We start from the raw sequence: 25383 nt of genomic DNA, 5'->3' as shown, positions 1-25383 counted from the left end.
ATACTGCGGCATTCAAATTTCCAATTTCTTGAGGTATATCACCACTAAAATTTGACAGAGACTGTGGGGAACACCAACTGATGTTTCATAAACTTTTGACTTCGTGATCAGGGTCCACACAACTTTATGAAAAAGGAAGAAGTTTTGGAAAGATCAGCTTAGGGAAGTCTTTGCCAATTAATCTACGGAATATATATACATTAATTTTCATTTATTACATTTTGAAAGTCAGGTGTGGGTTTAAGAACTGAATAATTAACCATGTATGGAGTGTGAAATAATTCAAGAAACAGATTAAGTAGCTGTTGCAAATGGTGCAGCTGGTGATTCTCATTTTCAGACTTGACAAGGCCACGTCTGCACAGTTTGAAGTGTATCTGGTTTTACAAATTGAATATAGATGGGATGAATCTGTTTATAATCCAATAATAATAATAATAATAAAAAAGAGTATTACAAGCAGTGACAAATAAAGCACCTACAAATCACTGAAAACAGCTATCCCATTGAAAAACAATAGTCTTGAATGATCTGAAGGCTGCATATGTAAATCTTGATGCAAATCATGTAGTTGCTTCATAAATCATTGATTTCCCTTTATTGTAATTTGAGAGCTGGCCTTCACGTCCTTTTCTGGAGTAAATTGGGCAAAACATTAAACAAATGACAGCAAATCGAATATCAATTATTAACGCTGGCTACAAGGGAACAGATCATTTAGCTCTTAAATATGCGACAGGTTTTGTGAGAGCTAGCAAAGATGGACTACAACAAATCCATTGCTGAAGGTTTACACAACTTATTAATTTTTAGTTTATTGCAGCGAAGTTTGTTTTGAGTTCAAATCTGGTTTCCTAATGGCATCAACTGCTGGCATAGTACTAATTCATTAGTTTGTGAACAAATAAAAGAAATCACCAAGAATAAGTGGAGGTTTTGCAGAGACTTCTACCTATCATGTGATGACATTTGGGTGCTTCGTTTAACTGTTTGTACATGTAATATTGCCTGTTGAAGTAAAGAAAAATTACCTTTTCACTACTCTACTTTGAATCATAGTCAACTTTGATTCTTTTGAGTTCTTTCAGAGCATCTTTGATGTCGATCCTCTCCTCTGCTGACTCCACTGTGCATGCAAGGGCCAAGTTCATGATTTTTAATGTACATTTCACCAATGTTGCTGGATTTTGGTCATGGATAGTTAGGAGGCTCTGGTCAATGAATTCCGATGCTGAATTTTGCAACAACTCAGCTACCCAGTCTTTCAATGTCCAATCTTCAGAGAACAATTCATCAGTCGGCTTCTTCCTTGAAAATGTTTCCATCAAGAGAATGCCGAAGCTATAGACATCACATCTAGTGGATACTATACCTTCAGATCCGTACTCTATAAAGAAAATCATAATATGAATCACTATTCTACTTCCTGGGGAGAGCAAAGCAGGATAGGCACGAGTAAAGATCCTTCCTATATATCATTACTATATTAAAAGTATGATGAGTCTTGAAAATAGGGAGTATAAGAGTGTAAGGATATTTTGATCTTAATCTTTGTTTTGTCTAAATTACCCTCATATCTTTTAATTAGAGTTATTGCATTTCAATATGACACTAATTAGAGTTATTATCATGCCTTTTGACAAAAAAAAAAAAAAGAGAAATGAAAAGTTTCAACAAAATTACATCTCAAAAATGTTGGTTATTAAAAGTATAAACTGTCTATTTACAACTATATTCACCAATTATTTCCCACATCTTCAATTATTGTATGTGTTAAAATTATCTCAATTTATTATATTGTTATGTGTGATAATTAAAGTAAACTATATATTACATACATATTGGTTTAGAAGAAAATCATAATTAATAAGAAGACAAAAGGTTATAAAAAATCAATGAGAAAGAAAACAAAAGGTTAAATTGATTATTAAATACACTATATTATGTCATGTTGTCTAAGAAAATTCTCAAAAAAAGTTGTCAATAATTATAAAAAATATATATAATAGAAAAGATTTACAACTCTTGAAATTAATAAAATTTTGTTGTATCCTAATCAGAATGTTTGAGTATATATTGTGCACAAGTTTTGTTCCATGCACTAGTTTGATACAACATACAAAATTTCTCCTTCTTGCTATCATAATTCAAATAAAATATGCAACAACTTAGTTTAGAAACGATACAATTCCATTTTCAGAGTTTTTGTCATTGTAATATGCACAATAAACTTTTAATTGCTGTGTATATAATAAATGTCTTGTACAACTAACAATTGTTTAATTTTGTTTATCATATGGTTTCTTAGTCAATATTATAATAAAAACTTAGTTAAATATGATAATCTTTCATTTTCAATGTTTTTATAACTGTAGAATGCACAATAAATTTGTAATTATTTTGTATGTAATAAACATTTTGTACCACTGTCAGTTGCTTAATTTTATTATTATATAGTTTCTTGGATTATATTATGCCAACAATCAAAATTTTACATAGAAATTTAGTATATTAAAGATTTTATATTTTGAAAAAATATATTCACGTGCAAAGCGCGTAAGTTATTACTAGTATACTACAAAGTTAGAACTCAAATAGTATGAATATATCAATTTGTCTATCAACTTTTTGCAAAAACTTTAAATTACCCGGTGCTATGTAACCAATTGTTGCGAGTGTCTTTGTCTGTCTCGTACTTTCATCCCCATGAAATAGCTTTGCAATGCCAAAATCACTCACATGACCAGTAATCTCTTCATCCAGAAGAACATTACTGGGCTTTAGATCGCAATGGACTACAGGTGACGGGTAGCCATGATGAAGGTAATCCAATGCAGCTGCTACATCCACCATTATGTCTAATCTTTGGACAAAATCCAAGAAATAGTTGTCAGAGTGCAACCATTTCTCAAGACTTCCATTAGGCATATATTCTAAGACTAGAGCCTTAAAATCTGGGTTAGAACAACTACTGATGACTTTAACCAGATTCCTGTGGCGAAGATTACGCAGAACTTCACACTCAGTGTCAAAACTTTTGAATGCTCCTTCTAAATGCAAGTTGAAAACTTTTATGGCTGACAATTTTCCATTCCTGAGCATCCCTTTGTAAACTGAACCATAACTTCCCACTGCAAGTAAATTGCTCTCGCTAAAGCCATTGGTTACATGTTGAAGCTCATAGTAAGAAATCCATTTAGGTGTTATTGCTGGAGGTGAATCTGCTTGAGCAGTACTTTGGTTTCTTCTTCTCTTTTTCATGAACAGTATTGCAATGCTAATTAAAGCAAAAGCTAAGAATGCACACGGTAGCAAGACATAAGCGGCTAAGCGCAAGCTTTTCATCCTTGATCCCCGAGGAGAAGGGCAAGTAGGGAAGTGCAAATGAGGAGGACCACCACAGAGTGCCTCATTTGACATGAATGATTCATTTGTGAAGTTCACGAAAGAACCAGTTGAGGGAATCTCTCCTCGTAGCTTATTGAAGGACACATTTAAGTGTAGCAACCGTGAAAGTGATTCTAATGATTTTGGAATCTCTCCAGAGAGGTTGTTATGAGATAGATCCAACAATTCCAGGCTTACCAATTTGCCAAATGTTGCAGGAATTGGCCCTTGTAATTCATTATGTGCCAGGGTGAGGTTGATCAAGGTCTCAAGGTTACCAAGTGTTGTGGGAATATTGCCTGAAAATCTATTGCCTGACAAGTCCATGTACAATGCAGCCCGCAAATCTCCAATTTCTGTCGGTATGAAACCACTCAAAGAATTTGAATGAATGTCTAGCTCCAACAAATCCTTCAGGATTCCGAGACTTGCAGGTATACTTGAATTGAACCCATTGGAATCTAAGTACAGTTGTCTCAGTGATGTAATATTTCCAAAACATTCTGGCACCATACCAGAGAACTGATTTCGACTCAAATACAATATGCCCAGTTTCCTGAAATTGCAAAATGTGTCAGCAATAGTCCCTAGAATTTGGTTACCTTGTAGGTCCAAAGCTTGCAGGTTCAACAGTCCATTTAACGTCATTTGTAGTGGTCCAGTCAAGTAATTGTCGCCAACACTGAGGACTGATAGGCCACTTAGATTACCAATTTCAGGTGGAATGTTGCCTTCAATTTCACAAATACTTGCATAAAAGAATGTGAGCAAACTGGAAAAATTCCCTATTGTAGAGGGAAGAGTTCCTTTCAGAGGATTCAACGACATGGACAAAGTTTTTAAACCTCTACAATTCGTCAAAGATGAAAGAAAGCTCAACTCTGCCGGCGAATTGGAGGTGAAATAGTTTCTATCAAGACCAAGGGTCTCAAGGAACCTCAAGTTGCCTAACGAGGTTGGAATGGAACCAGTGAATTGGTTGTTGCCAAGTTCCAATGTGTCAAGTACCGTAGCATTTGAGATGGAATCAAGAATAACACCGGTAAGTTTATTATTTCCAAGATACAACATTTGTAGATTTGGTAGCTTCTGGTCTAGACCAGGAGGAAGGCTCCCTGCGAGGTTATTTGAGGTGAATGAAATTACCACTAGAGATGAGATGTTAAATATGGATGCGGGAATTGAACCGCTCAAGGCATTTGAAGTGAATATCAAGGTCTCTAGTTGCTGAAGATTGCCAATTTCGTCCGGGACTGGACCTGCAATTTGCCAGTACTTCAGAATCCATAATCATATGTATGTGTTGGTAAACTACAACTGATGGCTGCAAGAATTCTCCGTGAAAACATGAACTTGTTGAGCAGCAAATGAATGAATCACTTCTCAGTGTCTGTGGTGTGTTTCCAATTGTACAAGACAACTTACGAGGACTATTACTTTTGGGCATGTGGACTATTACTTTTGGGTAAGTTATTTATTACCTCCTCAGGTTTTACAGAATGCTAGATGACCCCTTTAAAGTTTTAAAATAGTTCCTCTGTGATTTTATGTAAAGTGAAAAATAGTTAGAATGTGCAATGAATTACGGCGTTTATATCTAACATGCTTTAAAAGGGCTTGTGATATAATCTTAATAACCATGTAACCCCCTTATGATTTATATAAATATCCACTTTACCCCCTATAATTTTTGCATTTATCCAGATAATTCTCCTATACTTTTATACAAGGTGGATAAGCCATCAATTGATTTAGCATTTAAGTAAGGATACCATCGATATGTCACCTAACAACGTTACATATGCTATTTTTCGTCTAGTTTCTACTTTATATAAAATCATAAGAGATAAAGTGGACATTTTGAAACTTTAGAGGGATCACATGTAGCAATAGATGAAAACACAAAGGAATTATATGTAATTTATCCTTACTTTTTATCATCTTAAAAAATTCAAAACTATCTACGTACGATGTGTTTAACAGTTTTGTCATTCATTTATGCTATGTCATGCCATATTCAAATTTAAAATTTTAATTTTGAAGGACAAAACTGGAAAGGAAAGCACTAATGTCATAACCAAAACATTTAATCTTATACTCGTATTATCGAAAAGTAACAAAAGATTGGGATTGATGGAGTTAATGATAAAAATGTTTTAAAAACTAAAATTCATGCAAACTACAGTTAAAAGTGTTTTTCTTCATTGCCACCTCTAAGGGTTAGAATTTCGATATGAACGATCAAAACTCAACATCCAACCTAAATTGTCTCGGAACCAAGAAATTGTATTCACCCTACAAATCGAGATCTTGAGCAATCAATTATCTCGACCACTAGAGTTGGAAGAAACAGAAAGCTGATGAAATGTAATCAAAGCTGAGAATCGAGATGATTAGTAATTACCAGTGAGTGAAGAATATCCGACCTCTAATATCTCCAAATTGAGGAGATTGCCTATCTCTCGCGGAATTTCACCTGTTCATTATACACACGAGGAAAAAAATAAATCTTATGAGGGAAAACATATAGCTTGCCAGAGAACTCCTTAGAGCATAATAGCCGTACTTTAAGAATCAAGAATGAGAATTAATTACGTTCTCAGCAGTTCTTAATTAGATAAAAACAAGTAAACCTCGTGTGCTAAATTCGGAAATTCAAGACAAATGAAAGGCAACTGCATGTTTCCACTTTGGCCAAGAGGCCTTTCGTGGACTTGTTTGTAAATTCTAACCCCATATGAGGCTCTAGCGGAAATCTATTATTATAAAAGCAGATGTTAACAAAAGTACATTACTATCATAAAGAGACCTAATTTCATTTTGAATTTATATTTTGTTAATTCTCATTTTGCACTTTCAAATACAAGTTTTACACCCTTATGTCATCAATTATTACTATTTTACAGCCCCTTTTTTAACTTTGAACACGTTAAATTTTCTAGCTTGCCTAAATCACCCCAATAATGTGCAATGCTTACGAATATTGAAGTAGATGGACAATATGCTAATGCAATTTTTTTTTCCAGACTTCCTTTCTTATAACTTATAGGGGAGAAAAACGCTATTTTCTAAAAGAAATCCCGTATAAATATTTGTACATTAACAGTCCGGGTTTTGGGGAAGTTTCTTTTCCCCTTTTTCTTAACTTTGAAAATAACTTTTACGTGTAAATTATCAAAACAATATTTGATGCTGCAGTGTGAGAATCTCTGTGAAAAATCAACAACGCAAAATGACACATGCTGATATTTAGTAACAAACCTTGGAAGGAATTATCTCCCAATGAGATTATGCTTAACATGGTTAAGTTTCCAATTTCTCCTGGTATTGCTCCACTGAATTTATTGATGCTCAGTGCAAGAACTTGGAGCTCTGAGCAATTCTTGAACCTCGACTGAATTTGGCCTGAAAATTGGTTTGTCGACAGAAAAATGGCTTGAATTTTTGGAAGGTTAAAGCACATGTTTACGGGAAGAATACCACTAAGACTATTGCCTGTCAGAGACAGTCTTTGCAAAGATGAAATGTTGAAAACGGCTGGTGGTATAGACCCTGTAAGCTGGTTACCTGGCAGATTCAAGATCTTCAGCTTGCCAAGATTACCAATTTCGTGGGGTATATTACCTTGCAGTTGATTGAACTGCACATTTAAGACCTCCAACTTTGATGCATTAGACAGGGAAAGGGGAAGGCTACCCGTAAAACTGTTATTTGCAATGAACAAGTATTGAAGATTAGGCAGAAAGCCGAACCATGAAGGGACCTCTCCACTAAATTTGTTAAAGCTGAGATTAATGTATCTGAGTCTTCGCAGACGGGCCATCTCCTGAGGCAAACGACCTGTGAAGCTGTTGTATCGGAAATCAAATGAATTGAGAAAAGAAAGATTTCCTATTTCCGGAGGAATGCTACCTTGAAGGCCTATGTAAGACATATTCAAAGCGACTACTCGATGGTGGCGAGAAGAGCATTTGACACCAAGCCAGTTGCAGACTGACATTCTCGTGGTCCAATTCTTTGTCAATAATTCATGTGTAGGATCCAAGACATTGGATCTTAAGGCAAGCAGCGCAGATAGATCCGTGGAAATGTTGCGCTTGATGTTGGCTAAGGGAACCACAGGAAAGCATAGCAGGACAGCAAGAAGAAACAGGAAGTTGCCTGTTTTTGCCATGCCCATCATAATTGCTAACGTGACGGTATATGCAAGAGAGGGATGGTTAAAATTTGGGGATTTTAATGACACTCTTCAGCTCTATATGGACGCTGATGTGTTTGAGAACTGTCTTTGGAGTCTCCAAAGGCTCCGAAGACTCTTAAAGACGTTTTGCAAATCACATTTTTATTTCCTTCATATGTGAGTTGGTCAATAAGAGGTTGTAGAAAATTGTTTTTCCAGTCTTCGAAAACGCACCACTACTTTCATTGAAGGTGAACGTGAAGGGAGACTTTGTTGGACGAATGACTTTGATTTGAATTGTTGTGTGAGCTCTATCAAGAATAAAGCACTCAAAAATAATGCAAAGAACACGGAATATTGGACAGACCGACAGAGTAGAGAAAAAAAGGACGAACGTGGAGATGGGATTGGGCTTGAAGTTTCCTAAACATTAAGTTCTTGAATTGTGGAAAGACTCAGATCATGGCCGATATGAATACTCCAAAACTAACGCGTGGAATGTGTGGAAAAATGAAATGCACGGGATTTTGGTTATTTCTTGATTGACCCTTTGCTTGGAAAAGTACTTCAAGAAGAGAATATTTGCTCATGTACTCGCTTAACATCAGTGTGGTATTTACTGCAATTAGTTTTAAGAGTAAATTGGTTCATTAATTAGCATGTACAAGAATACTTGGCTCTTGAAATTTTTGTTGAATGGCAATTTTGTCCCAGCTAATTTGTTTTTGTCCTCAAATTAGATGTAGCCAATAGACGGGATGAGCGAGATTTGGCCGGAACTTTACTGGAAGCCCAAAATATTAGTCATGGGACCAGTATGGACAGTATTAAAATGGGCTAAATTCATTTTGATCCCATCCAAACACCCAATAAATCCCATTTTATTTATTTATTTTTTTAAAAAACTCTTTTTTCCTGAACTAAATACCTCGATTTGGGCGAAACTTAATTGGAACTACAAAATATGGGTTATATCCAAATAGTTCCATTTTGGTCTTGGAACCAGTATGGGCGGAACTAAAATGGGCTAAACCCATTTTGATGCCGCCCAAATATCTAGTAAATCCCATTTTTTTTTTTTAAGAAAATTTCTTTTTTCCTCAATCAAATACCTCTTTTTTTTTAATATAAATAGAAGAACTCGAATTCGAGACCTTTATACTTCTTCCCCCAAAACATCCAACCATCCCTCCCCCTCCTCAATCGAATACCTCAATATTGCTTTTTCTTTTATATCATTTAGTTTGTTTATTTAACCATGTAAAAGTTTTACACTCTTCTCTATATATCCTTATAATATATAATATATCCTTATAATATATAAGAAGACGTTTTTGGGCACTGATTATATAAGAAGACGTTTTTGGGCACTGTTCATTTTTTTCATCTGCTCTCTACAGCCGCATTTTTGTCCTTCTAATCTTTTGCTTGTGTTTTTTCTTGGAGCTATTAGAACTGATTGTTGCTTATTGTAAGCCTCGGCCGAATGTTAGTGAAACATTGATTGTTGTGCAGCATTAATGAGATATGATGTTTATTTCTATCAGCCAGCTCATTGTCTTGTTTAATTACATTTTCCTCCCTCAAAATAGTCATTGAATAGACTATATATTTTCAGCTGATGTCTAACATAGTCATTTTACAGTAGCTTTTTACTTTTGCTGTTGTAGACTAGAAAATTGAGCCATCTCTTCTCCCTGTTCTATCGGTGATGCTTGTATATCTACAACTGCATGTATTTTCAACTCATCCGCTAGCTTTTGCTTCCTTTATTCATGCTATAAACTGTAAACCATGGCTTCAACCGATCCACTTGCACATTCAACGAATAAGAACATTATTCGCAACCGAAGATCAAGAGAAAAATATGCTTCCTTATCAGTGGAAGAAAAAGAAGCTTGTCAAGCTAAACAGAGAGAAGCTTATCAAAAGAGGAAAGCAAGGAAAGCTACTAATGGTAACTGATTCAGTTTTTAGCTACTTCTCATGCATGCACTATTCAAGAATTTCCCAAAAACAAATTTTTTTGAGTTATGGCAGACTGGAAAAAAGGACAAGTTTGAAGAATCTAAACAAAAATCAATTGATAAGCTAAAGGATCTATAGGATCTAAAGGATGCAAAGGAAAACAACTAACGATCAGCAAAACAAGCTACAATCACTCACTCATACTTCTAAATTACTTTCTTGATAAATAAAGAGGAGAAAAAGTTACTTCTGAAGTTTTTGAGTGTTCTGTTTTGTTGCCTTAATACTAAATTAAAAAAAAAAATACTTCTAGGAAAAAGAACTTCCAGTTGGGTGCAACTTACAGCAAAATAATGAGCACAATAACCAACAGAGTATTGCTATTAAACAGCTTCTACAACAGGGTGGAGACAAAGAAACTAATCTGCAGCAATCCGTAGCTGTAACCGATGCTAAATCAAGAGGCAAGCTGAAAACAACAATAAAAGAACAATAACATAGTGGATAAGCAGTTTTTAGCTACTTCTCATGCATGCACTATTCAAGAATTCCCCAAAAAAAAATTTTTTTTTACCTAATTACCAACGGATATTAAACTTGCTTATGAGAAACACATAGATGGAGTATGGCAGACTGGTAAAAAATTGAAAGTTTGAAGGATCTAAACGAGAACCAACTGATAAGCTAAAGGATCTAAAGGATGTGAAGGAACACCTAATCTAATCTGCAGCAATCTATAGGTGTCAAAAGTAATTCTCTGTATAAAACCAATGCAATCTACACAAATTGTTTCTGTATTCTATGTTTATACAAGCAATTTTTGACATTTAAACATAGATATTTTTTGTTCTTCTATGTTTATAATGTATTATTTTATCTTATGTTCATATAGGTTCGCCCATTTATAAATGCAGAAGAATCAATAAACTAAATGTGTCAGGTATGTTTTGTTCATATAGGTTCTTCATCAAAAAAGTTGCCCATCTATAAATGCAGAAGAATCAATAAACTAAATGCGTCAGGTATATTTTGTTATAATCATAGTTATCAGTCTATGTTTCATATAACAATTTCTATGCTTTTATCTGCTAGATGATCCTCCTATATGTGATAGCTGCTCTAATTTCTTGCATGAAACAGTTGATGATCTTGCAGGTTGAACTCCTTGATCCTAATTTTACAAATATTTGTCCAGTGTTGTTTGGTCACTGAATTTGATTTACGTTCTCACACATTCTTATTTGCTTAATCAGGTATATCAATGACAGTTGGCAGTCAGTCAGTGGAAACCAATGTTTCTAATGCCATAAAAAATCATCCAAAAGGTATGTATAACTAAAATGTATCTGAAAATGTTGCAGAAGTTATATACTCTGATCAGGAGCATAATCGTTTTTACCTCCTGACTAGCCACATTATTGTTCTGTAGGCAAAAGCTCAAGCCAAAGGAGATCAGGTATGAGTGCAAAACAAAGGTGTCATTCCTATATATTTATTTATAGTTCTTTCATATGCACATAACATAGTGATAAAAATGCTTTGTATTCCTATTATTCTACAGTATCTAAAAATGCAGCTGGTGTAGAGGCTCTGAATTTCATTAGCCATAATGCAGACCATCTCCCTGATGCATCAGATTGTAAATATTGTGGAGCCAAAAAATTCTACTCAGAGACCGCAAACTTTTGCTGTTCTGATGGCGAAGTTCTACTCCATGAAAATAAGTTACCTGATATATTAATTGAACTTTTTACTGGACAGAGTGAAGAAGCTATACATTTCCGAACCTATGTCAGGACCTATAATAGCATGTTTGCATTTACTTCCTTTGGTGTTCACTATGACAAATCCCTTTGCAAGAGAACTAACGGAATCTATACATTCAAGATACAAGGTCAAACACACCATTTCATCAATGAACTAATACTGCATGGAGGATCAGGGATGTATCTTCAGCTTTATTTCCATGACACAGAACATGAAATTCAGAATCGATTAGCAATATCAGAAAGGCTGACCGAAAGAATTGTAGTGAAGCTAATGGAAGTAATGAAAGACAATCCATATGCTTGCTTCTTCAGGAGTTTGAGAAATGTTCCAAACCTGGACTCATATCAAATAGTATTAAAATCTCACTCCGACAACGACCAGCGAGTGTTTAATAAACCCACTGTATCTCAAGTTGCAGCTTTATGGGTTGAAGGAGACAATGCTAATCAAGGTTATTCTAGACACATACAGATATATACAAAAGAAGGACACAGTCACCGCATTCAATACTACTACGGCTGTTATGACCCTCTTCAGTATCCACTACTTTTTCCATTTGGAGAAACTGGATGGCATCCAGGTATACAAAGATCAGGAAGAGGCAATCCAAAAAAGCGCAAAAGAAAGACTACGAAACAGTCATGTACAGCTACATTGTCTAGCTTTAAGTCACCAGAAGAAATGATTGATCTTGAAGAAGAAGGTAACACATTTATACCATTCATTATGTATAGTTGTATTCAATTGCAGTCATCTCTTCTTTGACAAATATTCTAAATTTTACAGCTTACAAGGCATATGAAAACTCCAAGGAATATGTATCCATGAGAGAGTATTATGCATATAAATTTCAGATGAGGAAAAAAATTGGGCCAAATATTTTGAATGCTGGAAGAGCTTTGCAACAATATTCAGTTGACATGTATGTTAAAATAGAGACACAAAGACTAGATTTTTATCGAAGTCGACAACAGCAAATACGTCGAGAGCAGCTACAAGGAATTATGGACAGCGTAATACAGGGGCAACAAAATGGATTTCAAATCGGACAGCGAGTAATATTGCCTACATCATTCATTGGAGGTCCTAGAGATATGAAAAAAAGGTATCTTGATGCTATGGCTTTAGTTCAGAAATTTGGGAAGCCAGATCTTTTTATAACCATGACTTGCAATCAATCATGGCCAGAGATTAAAGAAAATCTGTTACAATCAGATGAAGCACAAAATAGGCCTGATCTTATTGCTCGTGTGTTTCATGCAAAGTTAGAAATTATGAAAGAAGAGCTGTTCAAGAAGCAAATATTTGGAGAAGTAGCAGCATATACTTATGTTATAGAATTTCAAAAACGCGGTTTGCCTCATGCGCACTTTTTGATTATCCTGAAGCCTGCTTTCAAATTATATACAACAGAAGATTATGATCGTATAGTTTCTGCAGAAATACCCGACGAAGCACAAAATGAGCATCTGTTTAGAATGGTCAAGAAACATATGATGCATGGACCATGTGGCGAGAAAAAACCTGATAATGTATGTATGCAGGGTGCATCAAAGAAGTCTTGCAAGAACAATTACCCAAAAGCATGGGCAGAAAAAACTACACATTCTCAGAATTCGTATCCAACATACAGAAGAAGAAATGATGGGAAAAAAATATTGGTTCGGGGACACTACTTAGACAACAGATGGGTAGTGCCATACAATGCTTATCTGTTGGCTAAATTCAATTGCCATATAAATGTAGAAATTTGCTCCACAATTAAAGCTGTCAAGTATGTGTATAAGTATATATACAAAGGCCATGCAAGGATACATTTTCAAGTGAATTCAGATGATGGAGCAAATCCTATTGATGAAATCAAAGAATATCAGTCAGCACGGTGGGTATGTGCACCTGAAGCAATGTGGAGAATATACAGATTTCATCTTTATGAAATGCAGCCTGCTGTAATACAACTTCAGCTTCACCTAGAAAACTTTCAATCTATGCTGTTTCGACCAAATGATAATCTTGACAATATATTAAGTAACAATTTTGCAAAAAGAACTATGCTCACCGAATTTTTTCGAATGAATGCTACAGATGATTTTGCAAAAAGTCTCAAATGTACCTACAAAGAGTTTCCTGAGCATTTTGTGTGGTATCCAAGTTCCAAATCTTGGCAACCTAGAAAACAAAAAGATTCTATCGGCAGAGTTGTTGCAGCAAATCCCCTAGAAGGTGAACGGTACTTCCTAAGACTCCTTTTACTGCATGTTAAAAGTCCAACTTCTTATGATGATTTAAAAACTGTAAATGGAGTACATGTTACTACATTTCGCGAAGCAGCTGCACTTAGAGGATATTTAGAATCAAATAACTCACAAGAACAATGTCTAGAAGAAGCTGCCCTTTATCATATGCCATATAGCCTAAGAAGGTTGTTTGCAACATTGTTGGTATATTTTACCCCCTCAAATCCAAGAACCCTATGGCTGAAATTTGAAGAATCATTGTCTGAAGATTACAATAGAGTCCCAAATTTAACCAAAAATGATATTCAATTTAAAGTTCTGCATCAAATAAGCAATTTTTTAGAGTCTATGGGTCGTAACATAAACAGCTATGGACTGGTGCCAAGAGTACTAAAATTCCATGACTCAAATACAGATGCAAGAGATACAATTAGTGAAACAGAGATTAAAGTTTCAGAGGATGACTTGATATCAATTACTAAACTCAATCCTGGTCAAAAAGCAGCTTTTGATACTATAATGCAGGCATTATACATTAAAGAAAAAGGATGTTTCTTTATAGATGGACCAGGTGGCACAGGAAAAACATTTCTTTATCGAGCGTTATTAGCTGAAGTACGATCAAAAGGCTTTATAGCATTAGCTACTGCTTCTTGTGGAGTTGCAGCATCAATATTACCGGGAGGTAGAACAGCGCACTCTCGATTCAAGATTCCAATTGATATGAATTCAGTCAATATGTGTAAAATTAGTAAACAAAGTGCACTTGCTAAACTAATTCAAGCGGCTAAACTTATCATTTGGGATGAAGCTCCAATGGCACACAAAACTGGTATAGAAGGTGTGGATGCACTACTAAAAGATTTAATGGGTTCTCCTGAGTTATTTGGCTCAAAAGTTATGATTTTTGGTGGTGACTTTAGACAAGTTCTCCCTGTTGTCACTAAAGGTTCAAAGGAAGATTTTGTACAAGCTAGCTTAGTAACTTCATACATTTGGCCACAGCTTCATAAACTATACCTCACAGATAATATGAGAGCAATATCAGACCCAGAATTTACAGATTACCTTCTCCGAATAGGAAATGGACTAGAACCAGCAATACAAGGGTTAAAAGTAAAAATTCCTCTCCCACTGCTAATACCATACAAAAGTGAAACAGAATCAATTTTTGAACTTATCAAAACAGTTTACCCAGATTTAAGTGCTTTTTCCAAGGATGATTTTTCATTGGTAAATCGAGCAATCCTTACTACAAAAAATGAATTTGTTGATGTGTTAAACAACTTGTTAATTAACATTTTTCCAGGTGAGACTCAAGAATATATTAGTCGTGATAAAACACTTGACATTTCAGAACAAGGCCTATTTGAAGATTTTCTCAACAGCTTAACACCCAATGGTTTTCCCCCCCACAACCTTATCCTAAAACCAAATTGCCCAATAATTCTTCTCAGAAACATTGATCCCCCAGAAGGTTTATGCAATGGAACAAGGCTAATATGTAAATCTTTGACTAACAATATTATTGATGCAGTTATAAGTGCTGGAGAATTCAAAGGCAAACAAGTCTTTTTGCATAGAATATGTTTCCGAATAGAAAATAATCCTGATTGCCCGATGTCATTTGAAAGAATTCAATTTCCAGTGCGTCTATGCTTTGCAATGACAATCAATAAAGCTCAAGGTCAAACTTTAGATTTTGTTGGTATATACTTACGTGAACCAGTTTTTTCACATGGCCAACTATATGTTGCTTTATCAAGAGCAAAAAGCAGCAATTGTGTAAAGATTCTTATACAGCCTTCTCCCTTTGATCCAACAGTTGACTATGCTACCAATAACATAGTATACAAAGATATTTTACAGCTTGCAAATCATCACCTTTCATAATTGTTGATTATAAGAGTGTGAGATTCATATTCATTACATTTATTGCCCCTACCTTTTCTACACAGCTATATATCTGCACTAATCAAAGCTTAACACCCAATTATTTGTTGTGCACTGCTGCAGATTTCACTTGCTTTTATACTTACCAGATTTCACTGACAACTCATGCTTAACTTTTTTGTAAAAAAATACTTATTTTTCAATACTGCTTCAATTTTTCAGCCAACTGATGTCTCAGTATATGTAATAAGAAAATTCTTGTATTAAGATATAGCATTAAGTAAAGCTTATGCTTCATTGCTAATGCAAATAATGACAAATGTCCTTAAGAGATATTCAAAAAACAAAGGTTAGTGTTCATTACATTTGATCTCCTCTCATCAGGGCCATTTTTGTTGTTGCAATGTCTTAGTTGACCTTTTTCTTACAACTCATACAAGTAATTACTGCTTTTGTTCACAGAGTATCTTTTTTATACCCCAATATTAGTTATTGCTAAACTCTCATGATACTGCTCTTACTACTCATTCTTATAGTTATATATTCAGAAAATTCATTACGTATTAACATTACTGGTTCTTGTAGTTGTACGTACAGAACACTGATTATGAATTAATATTACTCATTCTCGTAATTCTATATTCAAAAAATTCATTGCTCAGTGTTTATCATTTTGCAGTGAGACTGTATATAAAGATGAAGAGTTTGATGAGGCTCAGAGACAACTAGCTGCAATACTAGCCTCAAAGATTCAAAGATGCTTTTCCTGTATCTCTAATTCTCTAAAAGCAATAACTATGATCCCAGGTTGAGATCTAAAACTCCAAATCCTTATAAACTTTTCTTTTAAACGTCACTTCTACAGAGTACTCATCTGCTTCATTAATATATTAGTCATTTTACCAGCTTATGTATAATGCATTTCAAGAAGAGGAAGCCTAAGTTCTTTTGCTCTCATATTCATTCATTATTTATAACAAATCTCTGTTTCCCCTGTCAGATCTTTTGTTATTTAGATGAACTAAATCACTCATTGTTCTGTACCTTTGGACTTGAGCTTCTATTCAATATATCAGCAGATTTAGATTATCTCTGAACTATTCTAGGTGCTATATTATTGTTCAGTTCTGCCTTCTAAATTTGTTCGATATCATTATGTATTGTACTTATAACAAAATAAATCATGGTTGAATAACTTCTAATCTTGGAGTGTAAAGTGCCATTGACCTTATATAACTTAAGTATGCATTTCTTTTTAACCATCACATCAACTTATTACTTATTTTTTCCTACTATATCATTTTGTGTCTTAACTAAAGCTGTACATGAATGTATATAAACTTCTGAAACGCTAGATTACACTACAGTTTTCAACTTTTTCTCATTATCTCATTTTTCAGTTTCCCTGTAGGTATATAACCAACACAATTGTAGTGATGTCTCTCGCAATTTTATCACCTCTAGAAAATATCAGCATCAGGTAATTATATCAATGTAATTCATTCTTGTTAACCTTATTCCAAATTCTAAAGAATGTAGATGCAAAAACTGCCATTGCCTGATTGTTTAAGCATATGTCAGCTTCTCATGCTTTTGGATACACCAAAAGACACTGCTACTGTATTTGACAAACTATTAAGAACAGAAGACAAAATTAATGCTTTATTGGCAACTTCAAATAGCATTTGACCTTGTAAACAATGAACACCAAGCTATTTATGCTGAAAGAAATGTAATCAAAATTCTGAAAGAAATGTCTCCCACACAGATCCAAAGGAAACTATTTATGCTGATTGATTATCAAAAATAAAAGAACTACTGTCAAACCTAAAATGCGTGATTCCAGAGTATCAACCGTAACTTTAAGGAGACTTCCTCAACAACCACAAATGTTCATCTTTGTTAGCCTTACCCCCAAATCTCAACTTTTGATTTTATCACTATAGACTAACCTTTGTTCAATTGCCACTTTAGCTTAAATGCATTTGACTTTTCTTAGTATATGGCATACTCAGTTCTCCTTTATTTCTTCTCTATGTGCCACTTTAAATAAAAGACATTCAAACTCTCCTTAGCAAGTATGTGACAATTCAATTCTCATTTATTCATTCTCTAATTTCCAATGTATAAAAAAGCAGAGGGTAAAAATTTTGGATGGCTCTCTAATTATTAAGTTGGTCAACTTTTAACTCTCTAACTATTAAGTGCATACTTTTGCTTCCCCAAACTTGTAAAAGGGTATATTCCCTACCCTTGATGTATGTTAACATTACTTGCCACTCCTTCTCTTTGTTTTCATATTTGGTAAATGGAAATCAAGCCTTTCAAATTCTTGAAGTGGCTGATAATTGTGATTTGTAATTCCTGACTAACATTTATTGACTCAGAGTATGTAAATTTATTAAGCTGAATTCTGCTGCTGTTTCTCATTAGTTTTGACTTTTGGGGTCTTTCAGGGGATCAAGCTTGAGCTATGTATGTCAAGTTGGCAAGTTGTCATCTGAAGGTAAGTATTCGAAAGTTGTTGATTGCTTGGATTTATCTACCTCCTATTTTTGTGTATCAATTCTGTAGCTGTTCTCGTTTGCTGTACCAAATTTCGTAATTTTGATATCACAGTTGGATAGCAAACATGAAGCTGCAAATGCTTATGCTGATGCCACTCATTGCTATAAGAAGACAAACATTAAAGGTTTGGTCTCTTACCAGTTTTGACACATTGTTTGAGCTCAGACTACAGCTGTCAGTTATCACTCAATACAATCATTCATCTGGTGGCTGATTGTTTCAGCTTAAATTGAAGATCAGTCTTAGTTTTTAGTTATTGATTACATGATGTTTTTAGGAACTTGTCCATACTTCAACACCAAAAAAGTAGATTAAATATTGTCTTAAACTTTATTTCCTATGCCTGCTTTCTTTCTCATATTATCAGTTGGTTTCTTCATCAGCCAATTTTATCCCATCTTTTTTTGCTAATAAGCGCTACTAAAGAAATGCAACCGCACTAAAGAAATCCCATCTTTGCAAATTCAACCGCACTTAAGAAATGCAATGAAATTTATTTTTAATCCTAATTTCCAGCCTAGCTTTTATCTGTTTTGATATTCTTGTTCCTTTCTTCCTCTGATTTTCATCCAATCCCAATTTGGGATTTAAGCCATCATCTTTTCACTTAGATTATAGAGCTTTTATTTTACGAACTGTTGATGGCTAATAATTTTATTCTTCACACAGTCTATATCTTCCTTGGAGCAGTCCGTGAATTTGTTCTTGGAAATTGCAAGGCTCAATATGTCCACAAGATACTACAAGGTGCAATCTATGTCACTTCACCTAAATAAAATATCTTTTGCCTCTGTAGTCATCTTCCATCTTATTCTTGAAGCTCATTTCTCTTTTCTGAAAGAACAGAATGTCTTTTAGATAGATTTGATACTTTTGTGATTCATATGTAAAGTTTTCATGTCTCATGTAAAGTTTTTCGACATATTGTAACATCAATACGTACAGACTATTGGTCAACTTATCAGAACTCATAACCTACGATGCTATATATTTACTGTCTATCATGCCATGATGGCTGTGATATCTGCTTTTATCTCTTAATCTATGTTTCCTTTTGAGTGTTAGCTATTGATTCCTTTATTTGAATCTAAGAAATTGCTGAACTATATGAGTAAGAAGAGAATTTGGAGCAGACTATTGTCTACTATGAGAGAGCAGCTGATCTTTTCCAAAGTGAAGGTATCAACACCACTGCAAATCAGTGGGAACAGAAAATTGCCCAATTTGCTTATGTCAAGAAAACTAAAAAGTAAATGCAGAAATGAAAAGATGGTACTAAAGTTTTAAGGTTAGGAAGACTGAGTGCCAGCTAAACTAAGATTACTTCATAAGACTTTTTGTTTTTACCCTATACACAAGATTTAGTGTGTGTGTGTCTTTAAAACTGATACTCATAATGCCCTGCAGATATCCAAAGGCAATTGAAACTTATGAAGACATAGCCCAACAATCACTTAACAATAACTTGTTGAAATACAGAGTCAAGGAGCACCTTCTTAATGCTGACATATGCCAACTGTGTAAAAATGATGTTGAATCAATCAATCATCCACTGATTAGACTCTTGAGAGTTTTGCTTTTATTCTCTCTGTCTCACATTGGTATGTACAGGAACTTTATCCAACGTTCTCGGGAACACAAGAGTACAGACTTTTAGCTTTTAGCTTTTCCACCTTTTTAAAAAATTGTCTCCCACAGGTTATTCAGCTTAGTAGCTACCTTAGGCTTCATTTGGATAGGGAGAAAAGGACAGAAAAGAAAGTATTCAGAGAGAAAGAACGGTCATTTCTTTCATTTGGGAGTTTAACAAGACAGAAGAGAAGTGAAATGAATGGATAAAAGTCCACCTCCAATTGTTGAAAATGTTTCCGCCCAAAAGTGGGAAGAAAAGGACGGAAACTTGTTGGGCTCCAAAAGACATTTTTAATATGTCAAGTTTGCCCTTTAAAAGCTGATACAAAAATTTATTATTCCCAATATATCCTAAAATTGATTTCTATAAAAGCACCGCAAAGCTTTCTCGGTCATGTGTCCTGTACTTTCAATACTTCCAGCAAGTTGAGAAAACTTGGCTTTCTTCCGTTTTTCACCAGTAATTCACCAAACAAAAGGTATTTTGTGTAATAGAAAAAACCCATAAAGAACTGATATGTTATGGGTAATTTCTTTTTATTTTTTTACTTTCACGTATTTAATTTATGTTAAATATAAAACCTACTAGTTTTCATTTCGTAATAATATTAGTATAACACTTTTTGAATTTGGCTTAATTAAATTTATGTATTTAATATAAATTAAATGATTCAAAGTAAAATGCTCATAAATAGCTAGTATTTTATTCATATAATGAAAGAAACTCGTAAAGAACTGGTATGTTATGGACAAATTTTTTTTACTTTCAAACACTTCATTTATATTAAATACAAAATATGCTAGTTTTCCTTTCGTAAAAATATTTGTGTAACGGCTTTTGAATTTTATTTGCAAATATTTATGTATTTAACATAAATTAAATGATTCAAAATAAAATATCCATAAAACCTGGTACTTGGCTCATGTAATAGAGAAAAGCCATAAAGAGCTAGTACTTTATGGGATATTTCTTTTTTAAAAAATATTTAATTTATGTTATATAGATAACCTACTTGGCATTTCCGGCCAATATCAAAAATCATATGTCAAGAATACCTAAAAGATACTACAAGGACTTGAGGCGATTTACATGCATGCAAGAGAATCGAAGTCTAGCAAGAAATTTGTTTTATTATTCACCTTGTGGGAATGCAAATGCAATTGTTTTAGAAATTTGTCTTGTTCAAATATTCTATTTATGGGAACAAGAAAGCTAATTTTTGGAATTTGATTTATAAATTGAAAGGGTAAATATGTAAAGTTGTATTCTCATAAAATCCTTTCTTTCCATATCTCTCCGACTCTCAAACAAGGGAAAGATATTTCTTTTCTTTTCTTTCATTAAACTCCCAAACGGAATATGCATCTTTTCCCTTCTCTTCCTTTCTTTCCTAAGCTTTCTTTTCTTTTCTTTTCTCTTCCTTCGTAAACTCCCAAACTAAGCCTTAGTCTCACTTTGGCAGCATTAGAAACTTCTAATCAAGATATTCTTGATGATATTCTTGAATTAAAAATTTAATGAATACTTCCTTATTTGTGAGAAGGAGAAATCAAAATTCAGTTGCTTAGTTGCTCTTACATTTAGTTTTGCCACTTGCTTATGGTTTATGTTCTGAGCTATAAAAATTTGACATCAAGACTTTGCTTCTCCAAACAACTTTTCATATGGTGCGTTTGCTCTAAATTTTTTTAAACTCTTGTACGACAATTGATAAAAATACAGATATTGATCAATCCATCTGATTGAGTAGCTAACCTTAAAATGCGGACTGCTCAAATCACCTCCTTGCTCTCTAAATCATATAATTCACATGTTCATTATAGTCCAGCTCTTGCGATTGCCATATCATGTACTGCTACTAATGTCAGCGAAACCATATCATTGGTGAAGCTTTTCACATCAGATATAGTTGACATCAGATGACTGAAACCAATAATTCCACTGTCACTGCATTGAGGTAGTTTATTCCTGTTAACTGTGTGTGTACCTACTTGGCTATCTAATTCATTTCAAGTAAGCCAATTTCTTGCCTCATTTAACAGATAGCAATTGAAAAAAATTATTCTCGATAACAATCAGAACAGTTAACAACATACATGCAGTTTTAGCATCACTGGTGAAAGGAATGTGACAATAAAGCTGATTTCAAACAAAAAACATAACAAAGTAACTGCAGTTGTTGCTCTTACTCTTTTTAACCAATCTTGGTACTCGAATCAACTCATATACTTCCTTAGCTTGTCCTCTGGCACTTCAACTGTCATGCTTCCTACAGCCGTTTTTATGAACACCACCTAATGCAAGTAGCAAAAAGACATATGAGTCAATTTGCAATGAATAACCATTGTGTATCACCCTAGAAGATTGACAATTTGCAATGAGTCAACACCAAATGCACACATCAGCTACATACTAAGATAGATCTAACTACAAATTCAGTTCTCAAATATTGTTAGCGGACATGCTTTACACTTAAATTTCAATGTGCCGAGATTATTCTGTAAAGTTCAATACTAGAACACAACCCAAATTGGTTTGAAACTCTAATGAGGTGAAGAAACAGAATCTATCCAACTTAAACTCACATTGCAATCACTGTACGTTATGGAGGAAAGCCAATTCATGGACAGCAGAGTCAGAGAAAGCTCACATATTCCTTTCTCCATCTTTATTCAATTGACAAATTTCTTACCCACATCCACTCATTGAGTTTCATACATCAAGTTTCAAAATGTTGTAAAGTGCTTTCTCAGAAAAGCCAACAATAGAATGATAAGCTGGAAAACAACAATACAAGACATTACATTGGCTTTCCAGTGTACCAGAAAACAAATTTTAAATTTCTAAACCGAAATCCTAAGCTGCTAATATTCCTTTCACTCTGATTGTATTTCAGATTCACAGGACAAATGTTCAGACCTTATTTCAACTTACTAACAACAAAGCGTTTAACTATAAACATTTTACCAGTCCACTAACCAGCCTAATCTCAATTAATTACATGTAACATTTCATCCATAGCTGCAGATCCACAAAAAACCACCAAAATTTTTCTGCCCCATTTCAATCCATAGCGGAAGATGCTCAAAAACCATCGAAAAATTTTATATGACATCAATTTCAAGAAAAAAGTATAGACCCAAAGGGAAAAAAATAAAATTTTCGATGGACAATCAACATCATCAACCCATATAAAACTCATGCACACTGTTCTCCTATCAAACTATGCAACATATTGTTATTCCTGAAAAAAATCCTAAAGCTTAAAAATTTATCCAAAGTTTCCACCAAATATCACCAGTTTTCCACACAAATATTCCGCAAAACACTAACTGTAAATTCCGACAGTTAATGATGGTGAATGATACGTATAATTAAGTAAATTTCAAATATTAGTAACAATTCACACAAAATAAACTGAATGAGATTCTGACCATCTTCGCCTTCCTCCTCATCTTCTTCTTCCTCACTATCAACTTCAGCTTCAAGTTCAAAAAAATGAGACCCCGACCTCTTCTTTGCATTCCTCTTTCCACTGCCACCGCCGTAATCCTCATCATCATGGTCTTCCTCCTCTCCCTTATCATCTTCCTCTGGCAAATCATCAATCAAATGCAATCTCCGCCGTTATCATCTCGTCGTCGTACCCCTCCTCTCATCTTCGCGGCATCGCAAATCCCGCTTCGTAATTCTCCTTAAAACTGCAATTAAGCTCTTCGCAATGCTTGATTATGTCGGTCGCTGATTACAAAGATGACGATTTGTGAAACCCTAAATGCAAAAATTGGGGATTTTGAAGAGAGAGAGAGAGAGAGAGAGAGTGGAGTATATTATTCTTGTTAATTTATGATGAGGAAGGTCAGCGGCGGACGGACGTGGGTTGACCTACCATTGCAGTGAAGATTGAGAAAACAGAAATTGAGCTCGTCGAGTGTAGTAGGCTAGCACCAAACAAACGTACAGTAAGCCGTCAATTATTGACTTTTTTTTATAGCACCATAGACATTATTATTCAACTTTTATAACAAGGAGTGCACTCTATCAGTTTTGCATCAGTTCTGCCGTACACGTTTTGTTCCACTTTTACCCTTTACTCACCCGTGCATAATTACTCGTGACAATTTGAGCTCCATATCCTCTGAATTTACAACCCAGCTTTTCACTGAACCTCTGTGCTGCTATTTATTTTGTATAACCAATATTCAAAGCTTGAACACGTCTGAATAGCTCTACATTAATCTTAAATCAAATTAAAAAAAAAAAAAACTTAAAGCCTACAACATATGCATGAGTCTAATATATACTACTTTTGCATGGCGGAGAAACTTACGAACAGGTCTAAAGCTCCCACGCCTCGCGTGGGAAGCCAAACCTAGTCTTTATATATTGCGAGATAATTTTTCAAACTAAATAAATTTACTAGATACGAAATTCACAAAAGACTATCTTCATATAAGTAAGTGGATGAATAATTTTTTTTTTTTTTTTTTTTGAGTTCATGCTGACTGTAAGCATCCTTCAAAAGAACTGCAACTAAGTGACGTTAAATAGATAAAATTCTGTTGATCACCAAAATTTAAGTCACAACAAAATCCATCTACTCATGTATGTTATTTTAGTCCTTAACCTTCCAGACCCAAGCTAATAATTTTTCCAATTCTAAGGCCATTCCGTCGTGTCTGCTGACTTTTTGTGGAAGCGTGATGGGCTTTCTTCAGATGTGGGTGCTGAACTTTGGAGAATTTGGCTGGTTGAGGTTTGAAGAAAATGGGAAAGAGAGACTGTTTGTTATTATTTGATAGGGAAAACTACCCAAATCTCATTGGAGAAAAAAGGATTTGGAGGACTTAGGTTCTGCGGTGAGTTGAATAAGTGCGTATTGAAATTCATCCATCAATTTAACTTTTGGAATTATATCATCATGGAATCACTAACTTCTTAACTATTGAATTCCAAATTATTTGCTCAAAAATCAAAATCAAAATAGCAAAAAAGAAATTCAAATTTCTTAATTCAATTTGAGAACCAAATTTATCGTTTAAGCATAGTGCAGAAATATTTCCTACGAGTGCAATTCAAAAAAACATGAAGAACGGCTATTCAGACACCTTAACCATGTTGAGCCCAATTCAAAAAATTGAATTCAAATGACAGCCCAATCTCTAGTCTTGCCAATGCTTCTTTTTTTTTTTTTTTTTTTTTTTTTTTAAATGACAACTATCTAATTTACTCCTATTCTGTGGAAGAGAGGGAGCTTAAAGACACTTGTATAAGAATTGGAGGGTGAATCATCTGACTAAACAAGTGCACTGCTGCTCCATCTGAATTTTTTTAAGAACAAAAAGCGATATGCTTCATGTGCGATGTGATGTACTAGATCCTGACCTAGTGGACGGGAGAGTTTCAAACTGGCCATTGAACCAAGGTCCAATCGTGTCTGGTCTGACCAATGCAAGCGAAAAAACTCCCGACTCCTGTATCTTGAGCATTTGTTCTCAATTGGTCTCAGTGTCTAGGAGATGCATGCTGAGCTTGAAATCAGAGCATGTCAAAGTTGCAATCGAGTACTAAGACAGCTACACATTCGATCTTCCCAAGGCTTTCCAAGTATCAGAGATTGACATGCTGCCATGAAAGAAGACCTGAGTACTACTGAGCATGTCAAAGTTGCATGAGTGCGGTTTTATTACAAGTCACGAGCAGGCAATCTTGTACTGCTATCCTACTTTAGATCCTCGGCCCCCAAT

The 25383-nt window shown here is 34.5% G+C and overlaps 1 protein-coding gene and 1 long non-coding RNA gene across 5 annotated transcripts; both read right to left on the bottom strand.

Annotated features, from left to right (window-relative positions):
* Positions 1 to 281: 281 nt before the first annotated feature.
* LOC113723938 (uncharacterized) lies at positions 282 to 7640 on the bottom strand. Its single transcript, XM_072074469.1, has 5 exons — positions 6649 to 7640; positions 5792 to 5863; positions 2649 to 4646; positions 1032 to 1387; positions 282 to 633 (listed from the first exon to the last, which is right to left on the bottom strand). The coding sequence occupies exons 1-4, from the start codon at positions 7568 to 7570 to the stop codon at positions 1044 to 1046; spliced, it is 3336 nt and encodes a 1111-aa protein (XP_071930570.1). The 5' UTR covers positions 7571 to 7640; the 3' UTR covers positions 282 to 633; positions 1032 to 1043.
* A 1431-nt stretch (positions 7641 to 9071) lies between these two features.
* Positions 9072 to 23634, bottom strand: LOC113726144 (uncharacterized). 4 transcript variants are annotated; one of them, XR_011839020.1, is made up of 5 exons: positions 23071 to 23634; positions 21826 to 21930; positions 21392 to 21559; positions 9880 to 13474; positions 9072 to 9441 (listed from the first exon to the last, which is right to left on the bottom strand). It is a non-coding gene; the product is annotated as an uncharacterized lncRNA (long non-coding RNA). The 4 variants fall into 4 exon arrangements; XR_011839019.1 differs by having other exon boundaries at positions 9072 to 13474; positions 21392 to 21583; positions 23071 to 23629; XR_011839018.1 differs by having other exon boundaries at positions 9072 to 13474; positions 23071 to 23628.
* Positions 23635 to 25383: the final 1749 nt, after the last annotated feature.

Source organism: Coffea arabica, chromosome 2c (assembly GCF_036785885.1).
Source record: "Coffea arabica cultivar ET-39 chromosome 2c, Coffea Arabica ET-39 HiFi, whole genome shotgun sequence".
NCBI classification, from domain to species: domain Eukaryota; kingdom Viridiplantae; phylum Streptophyta; class Magnoliopsida; order Gentianales; family Rubiaceae; genus Coffea; species Coffea arabica.
The sequence above is the reverse complement of the archived record's forward strand: the minus strand, read 5'-3'. Positions and strand labels throughout refer to the sequence as shown.